The sequence below is a fragment of the Pseudophryne corroboree genome, chromosome 5, assembly GCF_028390025.1.
Source record: "Pseudophryne corroboree isolate aPseCor3 chromosome 5, aPseCor3.hap2, whole genome shotgun sequence".
NCBI lineage: Eukaryota > Metazoa > Chordata > Amphibia > Anura > Myobatrachidae > Pseudophryne > Pseudophryne corroboree.
This window is the reverse complement of record NC_086448.1, coordinates 836978409-836997495: the sequence shown is the minus strand read 5'-3', so window position 1 is coordinate 836997495 and position 19087 is coordinate 836978409. Positions and strand designations below refer to the sequence as shown.

The following is a 19087-nucleotide window of genomic DNA, read 5'->3' as shown; positions in this document are numbered from 1 at the left end:
TCCCAGGGATGCCCAATGGTCTTAGGGCCTAATTCAGACTGGATCGCGACCCAGGAAGCGGCAAGTAGTGGCCTGCCTCCGCGCAGGAGCTGCGCTGGCAGGGAGCTACTCAGCGGGTGCAAAAGCATCGCCGCTGTGCACCCTTGTGGAGGGGGATGGGTAGGGCCAGACAGGCAGGGTGAACTTGCCCTCTGCTGGGCGTCCCCCCACATGTCTGAGAAAATGATCGTAGATGTGCACATCTATGATCAGATCTGAATTACCCCCTTAGTTACCTCAATTCTATATAAATGTGGAAATGAGTTTTCTCCCTAGTTCTAATATAAAGTTTTCTATGTCTAACCTCTGATACCTTGGGGCACTGGCATGCAGAACAGCTACACATTGTGCATTACTAATGCACACTAACTGCACAGGTCATATCCCCATGATGAAGGAATAAAAATCACTAAAGAGTTTTTGACTTCAGATTAAATATATCACAGCCCATGCGCTCATTTATATTCAGTTATATTGTAACCATTTTTAACTGGAGACATGTGGAACAGCGATGGGGACAAACTTTGCCCCTAGTTTTGAAACTATATAAAAGGTAAGGTGGGAAAAGATACAATAATGCAGCTTATTACTCTTTTTTATCGCTGTTCATTTTCTATGACCTACTGCATGTAAATTCCATTTACATGTCTATTAACTCCCATGCTGAGTCTAGTTTGTCACTTTTGGTCACTTCACATTCAATATCAACTGCGCTCTTACTTGGTTTTGGTTATTGCACGCAATAATAAATAAGCCAGAAAGAGTGCAAATATGTGCATGCATAAACCAAGTTGCAATTCAAGGGATGCAAATGCATTTTTGCTCGCTGAGAAATTGCTTATTTGCATGTAGTACCCTGACACCGGGCAGATTTATTGGTGCACCACAATTTAGGGCTGAGCCAGGATAGAAATGCGTTACTCTCGCAGAACAACATGGGCAGAACAAGGTTCAATATAGCACTTTCCATTTGGATTTACTCCTAACTCTAATTTAAGCCCATTACTGTGTGATAAACTGTAATGACATTATATGATAATAACAAAACATTTCAGTGTAAGGTTTATACAGTTTTCCATGTCATGAGCTGTACGGAATAAATTCACTTTACCAGTGAGAATAACATCTGAATAAACGTCATTGACAGAACTATATCTCATATCACCAATATAATGGTGTATAAGTATAATAGACTGAGCCAGTATCTGGCGTTCTATCTAGTCCCCAGGTGCAGAGCCGGCCTTAGGCATAAGCAAACTAGGCAAATGCCTAGGGCATTTGGTATGCTTAGGGGCACCAGCAGCTTCTGCTGATTAAAATGATATGCGGCATGCCTATATTCTGTGTGTGACTCCGGCTGTATCTGCATACAAATTGCTACGTTGCAGTGTATTCCCGGAAATCACTGTAATGTAGCATTTCGTATGCAGATACAGCCGCAGTCGAACACAGAATATAGGCATGCTGCATATCATTTTAACCAGCAGAAGCTGCTTGTGCACCCTCGTCACATAGTAATGCAACTAAGTAGCATTTTCATAAACCAAGGCACCCGACGTTAGTAGAGCTGCCAGCTGACTCATGCCAGGCATCTCCTGCAGAACTAGCGGCGGTGCTAGGGGGCACCAGCCAAAATCTTGCCTAGGGCATCATATTGGTTTAGGGCCGGCTCTGCCCAGGTGGACAACTATTTAGATGTTATGTTGCTTATACAGTCTTAAGGTCATACAATAAAGTCATTACTACAACTGGTTACAGAAAGAAATGACAAAATGCTGACTGGTTCCATCACTTTTTACTGAATAGGCCCCAAGAGCTGACAATCTTTGTTGTCTCTCTTCAGGTTTGAGCGTGGCAGAATCTACACCTATATCGGGGAAGTTGTGGTGTCTGTAAACCCATATAAAGCCATGGACCTGTACGGGAAGGAGATGATCGAGAATTACCGGGGGAGAGAGCTGTACGAGAGGCCGCCCCACCTGTACGCCATCGCAGACGCAGCGTACAAGGCCATGAAGCGCAGGGCGAAGGACACCTGCATCGTTATATCAGGTATCTCGGAAAGCCAATCAGTGGCGGGGGGGGGGGGGATTATACACTAATGAGTTATAAATATATAAATATCCAATAACTCGGCACGCAGTCAAACATGCTCTCTAACTGCATCACTAGCACTGGATCCACCTCACAATTTCTCTGACAATAAAGTCATTTACATTTCTTACAGACACAGAAAGGCATTCACACCAAAACATGTAATACATTTGCAGCCCGACCTGTATTCATGTGGCCCTAAAATATTCTACAACTCTGTTCAAGTGTAGCAAGCGCTGAAAGGTCAGGCTCCCTACTGCCACCAGTGGTCACAAGGAGTACTGCAGCACTCCAGGGGATTATTGTGGGGGTTATTTTACATGTGTAATTTCCCCCTAAAACTAATAAGGGGTATGGCCATGCACAGGGGCAGCGTCATGGCCCCAAGGAACAAGGGCCTGATTCAGAGAAGTACGCAAAGCCGATGTTCCACGGAACTGAGCGATTATAGGCAGACTGCGCACGTGCTGCGTTCGCAATGCTCATGTGCCAATGTGTCGCTGCAGGCCCGCATGCAATAAGGATGCTTTTGCAAAGTGATTGACAGGAAGTGTTAGCAGGGAGTGGTGGTAAAAATGCAGGCGTGTCATGGGCGTTTGAGGGGCGTGTATCTGACGTCAGCGGGGGGCTCTAAAGTACAAAAACATGGCGCCTGCAAGCCTACTTCTGCTTAAGTTTGCCTAGCCGTAGACCTACTCGAGCAGTCAATGATTCCCGTTCTTGCGTATAGGCTGCGTATACTTATGCAATTGCGGCTGAGTTGCGGTCGCTCCAGTGGGCGGCTTCACTTGCGGATTCATAGAAGCAGCAGCAATAGCATTAGTATGGTAATGCCGCAATAGGGGGCGTCACACCTCCCACTGCATTACTGATCTGAACTATGTCCAAGGGCGCAGTATCTGATCTTCCTCAGCACCATCTGCCGGCTGCATAACCCGTGGAGTCACACAAACCAGCTGCCGCAGCTGCATCCGTCATCTCAGGACCTATTCACGCAGAACTGGCCCTGCACAGGCGCACAGTCCCTATAATCAGTACAGGCGCACAGTCCCTATAATCAGTACAGGCGCACAGTCCCTATAATCAGTACAGGCGCACAGTCCCTATAATCAGTACAGGCGCACAGTCCCTATAATCAGTACAGGCGCACAGTCCCTATAATCAGTACAGGCGCACAGTCCCTATAATCAGTACAGGCGCACAGTCCCTATAATCAGTACAGGCGCACAGTCCCTATAATCAGTACAGGCGCACAGTCCCTATAATCAGTACAGGCGCACAGTCCCTATAATCAGTACAGGCGCACAGTCCCTATAAACAGTACAGGCGCACAGTCCCTATAATCAGTACAGGCGCACAGTCCCTATAATCAGTACAGGCGCACAGTCCCTATAATCAGTACAGGCGCACAGTCCCTATAATCAGTACAGGCGCACAGTCCCTATAATCAGTACAGGCGCACAGTCCCTATAATCAGTACAGACGCACAGTCCCTATAATCAGTACAGGCGCACAGTCCCTATAATCAGTACAGGCGCACAGTCCCTATAATCAGTACAGGCGCACAGTCCCTATAATCAGTACAGGCGCACAGTCCCTATAAACAGTACAGGCGCACAGTCCCTATAATCAGTACAGGCGCACAGTCCCTATAATCAGTACAGGCGCACAGTCCCTATAATCAGTACAGGCGCACAGTCCCTATAATCAGTGCAGGCGCACAGTCCCTATAATCAGTGCAGGCGCACAGTCCCTATAATCAGTACAGGCGCACAGTCCCTATAATCAGTACAGGCGCACAGTCCCTATAATCAGTACAGGCGCACAGTCCCTATAATCAGTACAGGCGCACAGTCCCTATAATCAGTACAGGCGCACAGTCCCTATAATCAGTACAGGCGCACAGTCCCTATAAACAGTACAGGCGCACAGTCCCTATAATCAGTACAGGCGCACAGTCCCTATAATCAGTACAGGCGCACAGTCCCTATAATCAGTGCAGGCGCACAGTCCCTATAATCAGTGCAGGCGCACAGTCCCTATAATCAGTACAGGCGCACAGTCCCTATAATCAGTACAGGCGCACAGTCCCTATAATCAGTACAGGCGCACAGTCCCTATAATCAGTACAGGCGCACAGTCCCTAAAATCAGTACAGGCGCACAGTCCCTATAAACAGTGCAGGCGCACAGTCCCTATAATCAGTGCAGGCGCACAGTCCCTGTAATCAGTGCAGGCGCACAGTCCCTGTAATCAGTGCAGGCGCACAGTCCCTGTAATCAGTACAGGCGCACAGTCCCTGTAATCAGTACAGGCGCACAGTCCCTGTAATCAGTACAGGCGCACAGTCCCTATAATCAGTACAGGCGCACAGTCCCTATAATCAGTACAGGCGCACAGTCCCTATAATCAGTACAGGCGCACAGTCCCTATAATCAGTACAGGCGCACAGTCCCTATAATCAGTACAGGCGCACAGTCCCTATAATCAGTACTTAGTGATGGACGCCTGAACTCTGATCACATCTGAGTGACCAGCAGAATGAATGGTCTGGCGGTCTGCACAAACATACAGTATTTTACTGTGCATTGCAAAACTGGGCTCGGACCCCCCTCCCCCCTCATACTACGGAGTCAGACTACGGGGGCATTTTACATTTGTTTTACATACACAAATTTATTCTAAAAAACAAAATATAAAACTAATGGTTCTTAATTTAATATAAGAAATAGTCCACTGTGCAGATGTTTAACATTTAGATATATCATCCGTCCCCCCTCACTATTCCTATCTGATATATAATCTGGTTCCCCTCACTATTCCCATCTGATATATAATCTGGTTCCCCTCACTATTCCCATCTGATATATAATCTGCCCCCCCTCACTATTCCATCTGATATATAATCTGTCTCCCCCCCTCAATATTCCCATCTGATATATAATATGGTTCCCCTCACTATTCCCATTTGATATGTAATCTGCCCCCCCCCCTCCTCACTATTCTCATTTGATATATAATCTGTCCCCCCTCACTATTCCCATCTGATATATATAATCTGCCCCCCCTCACTATTCCCATCTGATATATATAATCTGCCCCCCCTCACTTTACCCATCTGATATATAATCTGTCCCCCCTCACTATTCCCATCTGATATATAATCTGCCCCCCCTCACTATTCCCATCTGATATATACCGGTAATCTGCCCCCCCCCCCCCCCGCACTATTCTCATCTGCTATATATAATCTGCCCCGTCACTATTCCCATCTGATATATAATCTGTCCCCCCTCACTATTCCCATCTGATATATAATCTGTATCCCCCCCTCACTAATCCCATTTGATATATAATCTGTCTCTCCCCCTCACTATTCCCATCTGATATATAATCTGTCCTCCCTCCCTATTCCCATTTGATATATAATCTGCCCCCCCTCACTATTCCCATCTGATATATAATCTGCCCCCCCTCACTATTCCATCTGATATATAATCTGTCTCCCCCCCTCAATATTCCCATCTGATATATAATATGGTTCCCCTCACTATTCCCATTTGATATGTAATCTGCCCCCCCCCCCCCTCCTCACTATTCTCATTTGATATATAATCTGTCCCCCCTCACTATTCCCATCTGATATATATAATCTGCCCCCCCTCACTATTCCCATCTGATATATATAATCTGCCCCCCCTCACTTTACCCATCTGATATATAATCTGTCCCCCCTCACTATTCCCATCTGATATATAATCTGCCCCCCCTCACTATTCCCATCTGATATATACCGGTAATCTGCCCCCCCCCCCCCCCCGCACTATTCTCATCTGCTATATATAATCTGCCCCGTCACTATTCCCATCTGATATATAATCTGTCCCCCCTCACTATTCCCATCTGATATATAATCTGTATCCCCCCCTCACTAATCCCATTTGATATATAATCTGTCTCTCCCCCTCACTATTCCCATCTGATATATAATCTGTCCTCCCTCCCTATTCCCATTTGATATATAATCTGCCCCCCCTCACTATTCCCATCTGATATATAATCTGTCCCCCCTCACAATTCCCATTTGATATATAATCTGCCCCCCTCACTATTCCCATTTGATATATAATCTGTCCCCCCTCACTATTCCCATCTGATATATAATCTGTTGTTCCCCCCTCACTATTCCCATCTGATATATAATCTGTCCCCCCCCTCACTATTCCCATCTGATAGATGATCTGTCGTCCCCCCCCAAATTCCTTTTGAAAATGTGGTAAAATCCCTGAAAACGGGGATTTTACCACATTTTTCATTTAGTAAATCCCACCCATATAAACTGTCTCCCCTTCACTATTCCTATCTGATATATAATCTGTCCCCCTTCACTATTCCTATCTGATATATAATCTGTCACCCCCCCTCACTATTCCCATTTGATAGATAATCTGTATCCCCCCTCACTATTCCCATCTGATAGATGATCTGTATCCCCCCTCAAATTCCTGTCTGATATATAATCTGTCCCCCCTCGCTATTCCCATCTGATAGATGATCTGTATCCCCCTCAAAATCCTGTTTGATAATATAATCTGTCCCCCCCTCACTATTCCCATCTGATAGATGATCTGTCTCCCCCTCACTATTCCCATCTGATATATAATCTGTCTCCCCCTCACTATTCCCATCTGATATATAATCTGTCCTCCCCCTCACTATTCCCATCTGATATATAATCTGTCCTCCCTCACTATTCCCATCTGATATATAATCTGTGTCCCCGCCCCCTCACTATTCCCATCTGATAGATGATCTGTCTCCCCCTCACTATTCCCATCTGATGTATAATCTGTCCCCCCTCACTATTCCCATCTGATGTATAATCTGTCCCCCCATACTATTCCCATCTGATATATAATCTGCTTCCCCCCTCACTATTCCCATCTGATAGATGATCTGTCTCCCCCCTCAAATTCCTGTCTGATATATAATCTGTCTCCCCCCTCACTGTTCCCATCTGATATATAATCTGCCCCCCCCTCACTATTCCCTTCTGATAGATGATCTGTCTCCCCCCTCACTATTCCCATCTGATGTATAATCTGTCCCCCCTCACTATTCCCATCTGATATATAATCTGTCCCCCCCCCCCTCACTATTCCCATCTGATAGATGATCTGTCTCCCCCCCAAATTCCTGTCTGATATATAATCTGTCTCCCCCTCACTATTCCCATCTGATATATAATCTGTCCCCCCTCACTATTCCCATCTGATATATAATCTGTCCCCCCCTCACTATTCTCATTTGATATATAATCTGTCCCCCCCCCCCCTCACTATTCCCATCTGATAGATGATCTGTCTCCCCCCCCCAAATTCCTGTCTGATATATAATCTGTCTCCCCCCTCACTATTCCCATCTGATATATAATCTGTCCCCCCTCACTATTCCCATCTGATATATAATCTGTCCCCCCCTCACTATTCTCATTTGATATATAATCTGTCCCCCCCTCACTATTTCCATTTTATATATAATCTGTCCCCCCCCCCTCACTATTCCCATCTGATAGATGATCTGTCTCCCTCCTCACTATTCCCATTTGATATATAATCTGTCCTCCCTCCCCCCCTCACTATTCCCATCTGATAGATGATCTGTCCTTTCCCCCTCAAATTCCTGTCTGATATATAATCTGTCTCCCCCTCACTATTCTCATCTGATAATATAATCTGTCCCCCCTCACTATTCCCATCTGATATATAATCTGTCCCCCCCCCCCTCACTATTTCCATCTGATATAGAATCTGTCCCGTCCCCCCCCCACTATTCCCATCTGATAGATTATCTGTCTCCCTCCTCACAATTCCCATTTGATATATAATCTTTCCCCCCCTCACTATTCCCATTTGATATATAATCTGTCCCCCCTCACTATTCCCGTCTGATAGATGATCTGTCTCCCCCCTCAAATTCCTGTCTGATATATAATCTGTCTCCCCCTCACTATTCCCATCTGATATACAATCTGTCCCGAAAAGTAAAGGGGAGTATTCCTGCACAACCAGTTGTTAAAATTAAATCAGTGGTATCTCACAAAGTACTTAGAACCAGCAATAAAGGAAATCGTTAGTATAGATAATCGTAATTTAATCAATCTGCTGGTGGTGCTCCCCGAGGTAAATGACAAGTCAATCACAAAAACAAGTTGTTCCTTGAAAGGGATCAGGGAACAGAGAAGTAAACCTCTTTGTGGGGGCACTCTTATAGTTGTAAATATAATAATTATTAAAACATAACTTTTATTTGTTTCTCAAGTAAGATATAATATTTGTCTTTTCTTTAACAGGGTTTTTAATGTAATTTTTTGGATATTTTTATGTATTTTTTTAAAATTTTAAACAAATGATGAAGAAAAAAAAATATATATATAAATTCAAAAAGCAAAAAGGTGAGTATATTAATTCCCATATGGTTGAGGTTTTCTATTTAGATAATTCAGACCTCTATATGCGGGTTTACCCACGGGTGAAGATATTGTAAACTGTGTAACAAATAGATAATGCACAGCAAAATGATAAATAAAAAAAGAAAGAAATTTAAAAAATGGTCAAAATAATCTTATGACCACAATGGCACTGTAATAGTTCAAACGGAGCTGTTTGCCTACAACATATTTCCCAGGGTATCAGCTGGAAAGGTTATAATATTTGAAATAGTGGGAGAGCCAAGTATGCCAGTTACAATTAGTAACAAATTATCAGTCACATCATAATCTCCAGAGTGTTCAATAAATATAATTATACGGGCATCGAACCGATAGTATGTCTGTTTCCTGTTGGGAGGAAAGAAGAAGAAAAACCGGAGAGAACAGTTCTGTATAAATAGCAGAACTTATGTCAAGTCACAATGTATCAGAACTGTTTCTTCTGTAACCTAGAAATATTATTGGTTCATCTGGAGCATATCATTTGCTATAAAAACAATTATGATGCCTGAATGAGCTCAATTCCCCTGTATATGAAGGGTATATTGTATAGATGTGTCATATGTGACTTGGTGGTCTGGTTCCTTGAGAAAGTGACACAATGATAACAAATTCAAACATTTACATTGAGCTCAATCCTCCTGTGAATAAATTAACCTGTAGTGCTGACTTAGTGCAAGATGGCTCAGAATTCTCATATGCTTAACCAATGATACTTTGATGCAATATCAGTCATTGGGTTAAATTAACACACGTTTGTAATAAACAAGAAAACCTTGTGGATAGTAAAGTAGCCCGTCCCGTGTGTCTGGCTAACTTCTGCTGCCTTCCCATGTGCGTGCTAGCACACAGTGAATGGGAGGTGAGAGAGTTAACCAGGCGGCGGCGGGCTGAAGGAAGAAAGAGTGATTCTGCTGTCGTCCGCTGCGGCACCCCTCAGCCCTGTTAACAGGATGTCATTGCAGGGTTTGACAGGTGATGCCATGCAGGCGATGAGAGCACACTGAATACCTAGCGGGGAGAGAGTGTCCCCGTGTGTAGCAGCCTCGGCAAGCGTCTCCGTCAGCGCCAATGGTCCGGTCCCAGTGACGTATGGCGGGATTTCCGGAAACAGCGTCACATGACGCTCAGGAACAGATACTGGACGTACGTTTCACCCTCAACAGGGGCTTGATCACCATCCGCCTGTGGTGATCAAGCCCCTGTTGAGGGTGAAACGTACGTCCAGTATCTGTTCCTGAGCGTCATGTGACGCTGTTTCCGGAAATCCCGCCATACGTCACTGGGACCGGACCATTGGCGCTGACGGAGACGCTTGCCGAGGCTGCTACACACGGGGACACTCTCTCCCCGCTAGGTATTCAGTGTGCTCTCATCGCCTGCACGGCATCACCTGTCAAACCCTGCAATGACATCCTGTTAACAGGGCTGAGGGGTGCCGCAGCGGACGACAGCAGAATCACTCTTTCTTCCTTCAGCCCGCCGCCGCCTGGTTAACTCTCTCACCTCCCATTCACTGTGTGCTAGCACGCACATGGGAAGGCAGCAGAAGTTAGCCAGACACACGGGACGGGCTACTTTACTATCCACAAGGTTTTCTTGTTTATTACAAACGTGTGTTAATTTAACCCAATGACTGATATTGCATCAAAGTATCATTGGTTAAGCATATGAGAATTCTGAGCCATCTTGCACTAAGTCAGCACTACAGGTTAATTTATTCACAGGAGGATTGAGCTCAATGTAAATGTTTGAATTTGTTATCATTGTGTCACTTTCTCAAGGAACCAGACCACCAAGTCACATATGACACATCTATACAATATACCCTTCATATACAGGGGAATTGAGCTCATTCAGGCATCATAATTGTTTTTATAGCAAATGATATGCTCCAGATGAACCAATAATATTTCTAGGTTACAGAAGAAACAGTTCTGATACATTGTGACTTGACATAAGTTCTGCTATTTATACAGAACTGTTCTCTCCGGTTTTTCTTCTTCTTTCCTCCCAACAGGAAACAGACATACTATCGGTTCAATGCCCGTATAATTATATTTATTGAACACTCTGGAGATTATGATGTGACTGATAATTTGTTACTAATTGTAACTGGCATACTTGGCTCTCCCACTATTTCAAATATTATAACCTTTCCAGCTGATACCCTGGGAAATATGTTGTAGGCAAACAGCTCCGTTTGAACTATTACAGTGCCATTGTGGTCATAAGATTATTTTGACCATTTTTTAAATTTCTTTCTTTTTTTATTTATCATTTTGCTGTGCATTATCTATTTGTTACACAGTTTACAATATCTTCACCCGTGGGTAAACCCGCATATAGAGGTCTGAATTATCTAAATAGAAAACCTCAACCATATGGGAATTAATATACTCACCTTTTTGCTTTTTGAATTTATATATATATATTTTTTTCTTCATCATTTGTTTAAAATTTTAAAAAAATACATAAAAATATCCAAAAAATTACATTAAAAACCCTGTTAAAGAAAAGACAAATATTATATGTTACTTGAGAAACAAATAAAAGTTATGTTTTAATAATTATTATATTTACAACTATAAGAGTGCCCCCACAAAGAGGTATACAATCTGTCCCCCCTCACCATTCCCATCTGATATATAATAGGTCCCCCCCCACTATTCCCATCTGATAGATGATCTGCCCCCCCCCCCCCCTCAAATTCCTGATTGATATATAATCTGTCTCCCCCTCACTATTCCCATCTGATATATAATCTGCCCCTCCTCACTATTCCCATCTGATATATAATCTGTCCTCCCTCACTATTCCCATCTGATATATAATCTGTTCCGCCCCCCCCCCCTCACTATTCCCATCTGATAGATGATCTGTCTCCCCCCTCACTATTCCCATTTGATGTATAATCTGTCCCCCCATACTATTCCCATCTGATATATAATCTGTCCCCCCCCTCACTATTCCCATCTGATGTATAATCTGTCCCCCCTCACTATTCCCATCTGATATATAATCTGTCCCCCCCCCCTCACTATTCCCATCTGATAGATGATCTGTCTCCCCCCCCAAATTCCTGTCTGATATATAATCTGTCTCCCCCCTCACTATTCCCATTTGATATATAATCTGTCCCCCTCACTATTCCCATCTGATATATAATCTGTCCCCCCCTCACTATTTCCATTTGATATATAATCTGTCGTCCCCCCCCCTCACTATTTCCATTTGATATATAATCTGTCTCCCTCCTCACTATTCCCATTTGATATATAATCTGTCCCCCACTCACTATTCCCATTTGATATATAATCTGTCCCCCATCACTATTCCCATCTGATATATAATCTGTCCCCCTCACTATTACCATCTGATATATAATCTGTCCCCCCCTCACTATTTCCATCTGATATATAATCTGTCCCCCCCTCACTATTCCCATCTGATAGATGATCTGTCTCCCTCCTCACTATTTCCATTTGATATATAATCTGTCCCCCTCACTATTACCATCTGATATATAATCTGTCCCCCCCTCACTATTTCCATCTGATATATAATCTGTCCCCCCCTCACTATTCCCATCTGATAGATGATCTGTCTCCCTCCTCACTATTTCCATTTGATATATAATCTGCCCCCCCCCCTCACTATTCCCATTTGATATATAATCTGTCCCCCCTCACTATTCCCATCTGATATATGATCTGTCGTCCCCCCCCCTCACTATTCCCATCTGATAGATGATCTGTCCCCCCCCCCTCACTATTCCCATCTGATAGATGATCTGTCTCCCCCCCCAAATTCCTGTCTGATATATAATCTGTCTCCCCCCCCTCACTATTCCCATCTGATATATAATCTGTCCCCCCTCACTATTCCCATCTGATATATAATCTGTCCCCCCCTCACTATTTCCATCTGATATATAATCTGTCCCCCCCTCACTATTCCCATCTGTTAGATGATCTGTCTCCCTCCTCACTACCATCTGATATATAATATGTCCCCCCCTCACTATTCCCATCTGATATATAATCTGTCGTCCCCCCACTATTCCCAACTAATAGATGATCTGTCTCCCCCCTCACTATTCCCATCTGATATATAATCTGTCCCCCCTCACTATTCCCATCTGATATATAATCTGTCCCCCCCCCTCACTATTCCCATCTGATAGATGATCTGTCTCCCCCCTCAAATTCCTGTCTGATATATAATCTGTCTCCCCCCTCACTATTCCCATCTGATATATATTCTGTCCCCCCTCACTAATCCCATCTGATATATAATCTGTCCCTCCCTCACTATTCCCATCTGATATATAATCTGTCCCCCCCTCACTATTTCCATCTGATATATAATCTGTCCCCCCCTCACTATTCCCATCTGTTAGATGATCTGTCTCCCTCCTCACTACCATCTGATATATAATATGTCCCCCCCTCACTATTCCCATCTGATATATAATCTGTCGTCCCCCCACTATTCCCAACTGATAGATGATCTGTCTCCCCCCTCACTATTCCCATCTGATATATAATCTGTCCCCCCTCACTATTCCCATCTGATATATAATCTGTCCCCCCCCCCTCACTATTCCCATCTGATAGATGATCTGTCTCCCCCCTCAAATTCCTGTCTGATATATAATCTGTCCCCCCTCAATATTCCCATCTGATATATAATCTGTCCCCCCTCACTATTCCCATCTGATATATAATCTGTCCCCCCCTCACTATTCCCATCTGATAGATGATCTGTCTCCCATTCAAATTCCCATTTTATATATAATCTGTTTTACCCCTCACTATTCCCATCTGATATATAATCTGTCCTCCCCCTCACTATTCCCATCTGATATATAATCTGTGCCCCCCTCATTATTCCCACCTGATATATAATCTGTCTCCCCCCTCACTATTCCCATCTGATATATAATCTGTCCCCCCCCTCACTATTCCCATCTGATATATAATCTGTCTCCCTCCTCACTATTCCCATTTGATATATAATCTGTCCCCCCCTCACTACTCCCATTTGATATATAATCTGTCCCCCATCACTATTCCCATTTGATATATAATCTGTCCCCCTCACTATTCCCATCTGATATATAATCTGTCCCCCCCCCCTCACTATTTCCATTTGATATATAATCTGTCCCCCCCCCTCACTATTTCCATTTGATATATAATCTGTCTCCCTCCTCACTATTCCCATTTGATATATAATCTGTCCCCCCCTCACTATTCCCATTTGATATATAATCTGTCCCCCATCACTATTCCCATCTGATATATAATCTGTCCCCCCTCACTATTCCCATCTGATATTTAATCTGTCCCCCCCCCCTCACTATTCCCATCTGATAGATGATCTGTATCCCCCCTCACTATTCCCATCTGATGTATAATCTGTCCCCCCTCACTATTCCCATCTGATATATAATCTGTCCCCCCCCCTCACTATTCCCATCTGATAGATGATCTGTCTCCCCCCTCAAATTCCTGTCTGATATATAATCTGTCCCCCCTCAATATTCCCATCTGATATATAATCTGTCCCCCCTCACTATTCCCATCTGATATATAATCTGTCCCCCCCTCACTATTCCCATCTGATAGATGATCTGTCTCCCATTCAAATTCCCATTTTATATATAATCTGTTTTACCCCTCACTATTCCCATCTGATATATAATCTGTCCTCCCCCTCACTATTCCCATCTGATATATAATCTGTCCCCCCCTCACTATTCCCATCTGATATATAATCTGTCCCCTCCTCACTATTCCCATCTGATATATAATCTGTCTCCCCCCTCACTATTCCCGTCTGATATATAATCTGTCTCCCCCCCTCACTATTCCCATCTGATATATAATCTGTCTCCCCCCTCACTATTCCCATCTGATATATAATCTGTGTCCCCCCTCACTATTCCCATCTGATATATAATCTGTCTTCCCCCCCCTCACTATTCCCATCTGATATATAATCTGTGTCCCCCTGTAAAGGTGAGAGCGGTGCAGGGAAGACAGAGGCCAGTAAATATATCATGCAATACATCGCAGCTATTACTAACCCCACTCAGAGAGAAGAGGTGGAAAGGTAAGTCCAGGGTAAGTCAATATGGACAGGTGAAGAGCAGTGATGGTGGAGGGGTGGTTAGTGTAGGGGTGAGAATAGTGCAGCATACCTCCCAACATTTGGGGATCCACAAGCGGTACTCCCGCGCGTGGAAAGGGGGGGCGTGGCCTACGTGAAATGGGGAGTCACATACCCGTTTGTCGTCACTAAAGGGAGCATGCCCAGCGCTCTGTGAGCCGCTGGTACGCCCCCTCTCCTCCTGTCCCCACTGAACAGATGCCGTGCGCGTGCACACAGCGTCTATTAACCTCTGCTTTGCTAAGCAGGGCAGCGAGTTCAGGAGCCTCCCAACTGCTACCCCCCCCCCCCCCACCGCGGGACACTGCTGCCCGCGTGTGGGACAACGGGATAGTCCACAAAACTGTTCCGTGAAAATAGGGAAAGTTGGGAGGTATGGTGCAGAAGTGTACATGAAGACGTGTGTGGTTGTAGAGGTGGGACCGTCTTCAGGGAGGCTGTGTGACATCACAGACGATTTGAAAAAATAAATGGCCGCTTACCGCCTGACAGTGCAGCCAAGCTGCGCTGCCACGGGTCAACCGTAGATTTGATGTGTTCACAATTAGATTGCCCCACACATGCTGGGCGGCCCTCAGCCTGTGCAGAGATGAACGCAGATCTGGCCGCGTACGCAGCCATCTGCCTTCATTTCTGAATAACCCCCTGTGTGCAGGTGTACCTAGAAGGATTGATGCTAATTTTGAAGACAAAGGGCAGTCACGCCAAATACTGACTGGATTTAGACTTCTCTTCTGTTCAGTCACTTTGCATTTTGTTCATTGATAAAAATAAACTATTAACACTTCTCTATTTGAAAGCATTTTCACTGTACTGCATTTTCTCCACACCTGCCTAAAACTTTTGCACAGTACTGTAAGTAAATGCATATATATATATATATATATATATATATATAACCAGGTCTATGCTCCGGCACTGGGCAATGCCCCGGCAATGGGGCTGACTTGCTCAGGTGCCCTCCTCCAGGTATGGAAACCAGATGGATACCAACAAGGACAAATGAGGCGGCACTCAGAGGCTTAAACAAACTCAAAAATTATAATGGTGCATGTCAACGTTTCGGGGTCTCCCCCTTCATCAGGATTAATGCAATACAGAACAAAATGTGCTTAAATAGAACTTACCCCCCACAAGGAACATCCCCTCCAGCGTGTGCCAGTGGCCGCGCCGTCCCGGCGTCCAGCCCGCCGTCTCCAGCATCTCAGCGGAAGTGACGCGCCGGCGCCTGGAGGCGCGTCCATGGCCACGCTGCCTAGCAACAGAGAAGCATGTAAACACCCTTAGTGATCTAGGAACGTGATCCTTGCTTCAAACCACAATTATTATGTTTACATGTCACAAGACAGTGTCAAAACATTTTTTGTGCTCTCTTAGTTTAGTGCTAGGTTGTAAAGCATTTTTTTGCATAAACATACAAACAGCTTTTTTTTTTTTAAATATAAAAATACATAATGCACTAATCCTGATGAAGGGGGAGACCCCGAAACGTTGACATGCACCATTACAATTTTTGAGTTTGTTTAAGCCTCTGAGTGCCGCCTCATTTGTCCTTGTTGGTATATATATATATATATATATATATATATATGTCACCATGTAGCACTGTATGCATCTATGGCTCCGCCTGTCGCAATCCGTACCATTGATATGCTGTTATCATCAGATCGGACGCGTGCCAGCCTATACTTGCAGTAAGATGTACACCGGGCGTATTTACGCCATCACTGAACTAAGCCAACAAGAGAGCGCCCGCTTTAGGCCCAGTTCCGCCTCGCCGGGTGTAAGTGGACATGTGACTCTGCATTGCCCAATGCCAGGGTATGCGCAGCGCGTTCTCACACAGCGCTCTCTATCCTGCGCAGCATCAGCCCCTTGTTACTTGTGAATAAGAGTCACATCGGTATTATTCATTGTAGCACCCAGTGTCTACCGGGATAGCCCATCCCGCTGCGTCTTTCCCTCACTCACCATTGCGTCACCTCCTCTCAGGGTGAAGAATGTGCTGCTGAAGTCTAACTGCGTCCTGGAGGCCTTTGGAAATGCAAAAACAAACCGTAATGACAACTCCAGTAGATTCGGCAAGTACATGGATATAAACTTTGACTTCAAGGGGGATCCGACCGGAGGACACATCAACAACTACCTCCTGGAGAAGGTGAGAGGGCGAAATAAAAGCGTCCCGCGGTGATACGGACCCCTTACTGTCCACCGATTGGCTCCAAATCACTGTATGGGCGTTTCCTGTATAATCAGTCATTTTCACTGGGATACCACATGTTTTGGAGATGATTCTAAGGTGGGAGAAAAGCAAACAGAGCAAGAAACTGAGCACCTGGGTAACACCATGCTGCACTGCAGGGGAGTAGATGTAACATGTGCAGAGAGTTAGGTGTAGGAGGGGCGTGTCCTAGCTCAGGGCTGCATTGCAGTGTGAGAATAAAGCTGCCCAGCATGTGTTGGCTACATGTAGAAGCAGCCAGTAACTGAGCACCTGGGTAACACCATGCTGCACTGCAGGGGGGCAGATGTAACATGTGCAGAGAGTTAGATGTGTGAGGGGCATGTCCTAGCTCAGATGTACATTGTAGTATGAGAATAAAGCTGCCCAGCATGTGTTGGCTACATGTAGAAGCAGCCAGTAACTGAGCACCTGGGTAACACCATGCTGCACTGCAGGGGGGCAGATGTAACATGTGCAGAGAGTTAGATGTGGGAGGGGCATGTCCTAGCTCAGATGTACATTGTAGTATGAGAATAAAGCTGCCCAGCATGTGTTGGCTACATGTAGAAGCAGCCAGTAACTGAGCACCTGGGTAACACCATGCTGCACTGCAGGGGCAGATGTAACATGTGCAGAGAGTTACGTGTGGGAAAGGTGTGTCCTAGCTCAGATCTACATTGCAGTGTGAGAATAAAGCTGCCCAGCATGTGTGGGCTACATGCAGAAGCAGCCAGTAACTGAGCATCTGGGTAACACCATGCTGCACTGCAGGAGGCAGATGTAACATGTGCAGAGAGTTAGGTGGGGGGGGGGCATGTCCTAGCTCAGATCTACATTGCAGTGTGAGAATAAAGCTGCCCAGTATGTGTGGGCTACATGCAGAAGCAGCCAGTAACTGAGCACCTGGGTAACACCATGCTGCACTGCAGGGGGGCAGATGTAACATGTGCAGAGCGTTAGGTGTGGGAGGGACGTGTCCTAGCTCAGATCTACATTGCAGTGTGAGAATAAAGCTGCCCAGTATCTGTGGGCTACATGCAGAAGCAGCCAGTATTTACCCTGCATACAAATAAAAGTATTTGCTCAATTGCACTGCATCATAGTTTGTCCAGCTGCATAGTTTCTTGCCAGGACCTCCGGGAACTACTGCACCATTCCTCATGACGGTGCTACATTATTGCGTGATGTCAGTTATGGGAATGAGGTCTCTTATTGTGCGTCAGTACAGAGATGTTATTATGGCGCTGGTGGTTGGGTGCTTGTCCGGGTCGCACATCCTCACCAGATATTATGTGATGTGAGTGTTCTGTCATTATGTACGCCATTCTCTCAGTCTTATTAGCTGCTACTACAGGGTGCGAGCCGCCCTCAGTCCTGGCAGCGATATCATGTGACCTGACTGTCTTTTCTTCCGTCCTAGTCCCGTGTGCTGAAGCAGCAGCCGGGGGAGAGGAACTTTCACTCCTTCTACCAGGTGAGTACATATCCTGACGCTGTGACATATGTGAGTCAGGCCTGTGTACAGTGCGGCAGCTGTAGCCCATGGAGACATCTGAGTACATATCCTGGCGCTGCGACATATGTGAGTCAGGCCTGTGTACAGTGCGGCAGCTGTAGCCTCGGGGGACATCTGAGTACATATCCTGGTGCTGTGACATATGTGAGTCAGGCCCTGTGTACAGTGCGGCAGCTGTAGCCTCGGGGGACATCTGAGTACATATCCTGGCACTGTGACATATGTGAGTCAGGCCTGTGTACAGTGCGGCAGCTGTAGCCTCGGGGGACATCTGAGTACATATCCTGGCGCTGTGACATATGTGAGTCAGGCCTGTGTACAGTGCGGCAGCTGTAGCCTCGGGGGACATCTGAGTACATATCCTGGCGCTGTGACATATGTGAGTCAGGCCTGTGTACAGTGCGGCAGCTGTAGCCTCAGGGGACATCTGAGTACATATCCTGGCACTGTGACATATGTGAGTCAGGCCTGTGTACAGTGCTGCAGCTGTAGCCTCGGGGGACATCTGAGTACATATCCTGGCACTGTGACATATGTGAGTCAGGCC

At 45.3% G+C, this 19087-nt stretch overlaps 1 protein-coding gene across 1 annotated transcript in view; it reads left to right on the top strand.

Moving 5' to 3' along the window:
• Positions 1-19087, top strand: part of MYO1G (myosin IG) — a 508951-nt gene that overhangs the window by 29850 nt on the left and 460014 nt on the right. Inside the window, exons 2-5 of the mRNA XM_063924584.1 lie at positions 1883-2091; positions 14650-14743; positions 16793-16958; positions 18445-18498. Coding sequence (XP_063780654.1) covers positions 1883-2091; positions 14650-14743; positions 16793-16958; positions 18445-18498 — 523 coding nt within the window. The remainder of the gene's footprint in view (positions 1-1882; positions 2092-14649; positions 14744-16792; positions 16959-18444; positions 18499-19087) is intronic.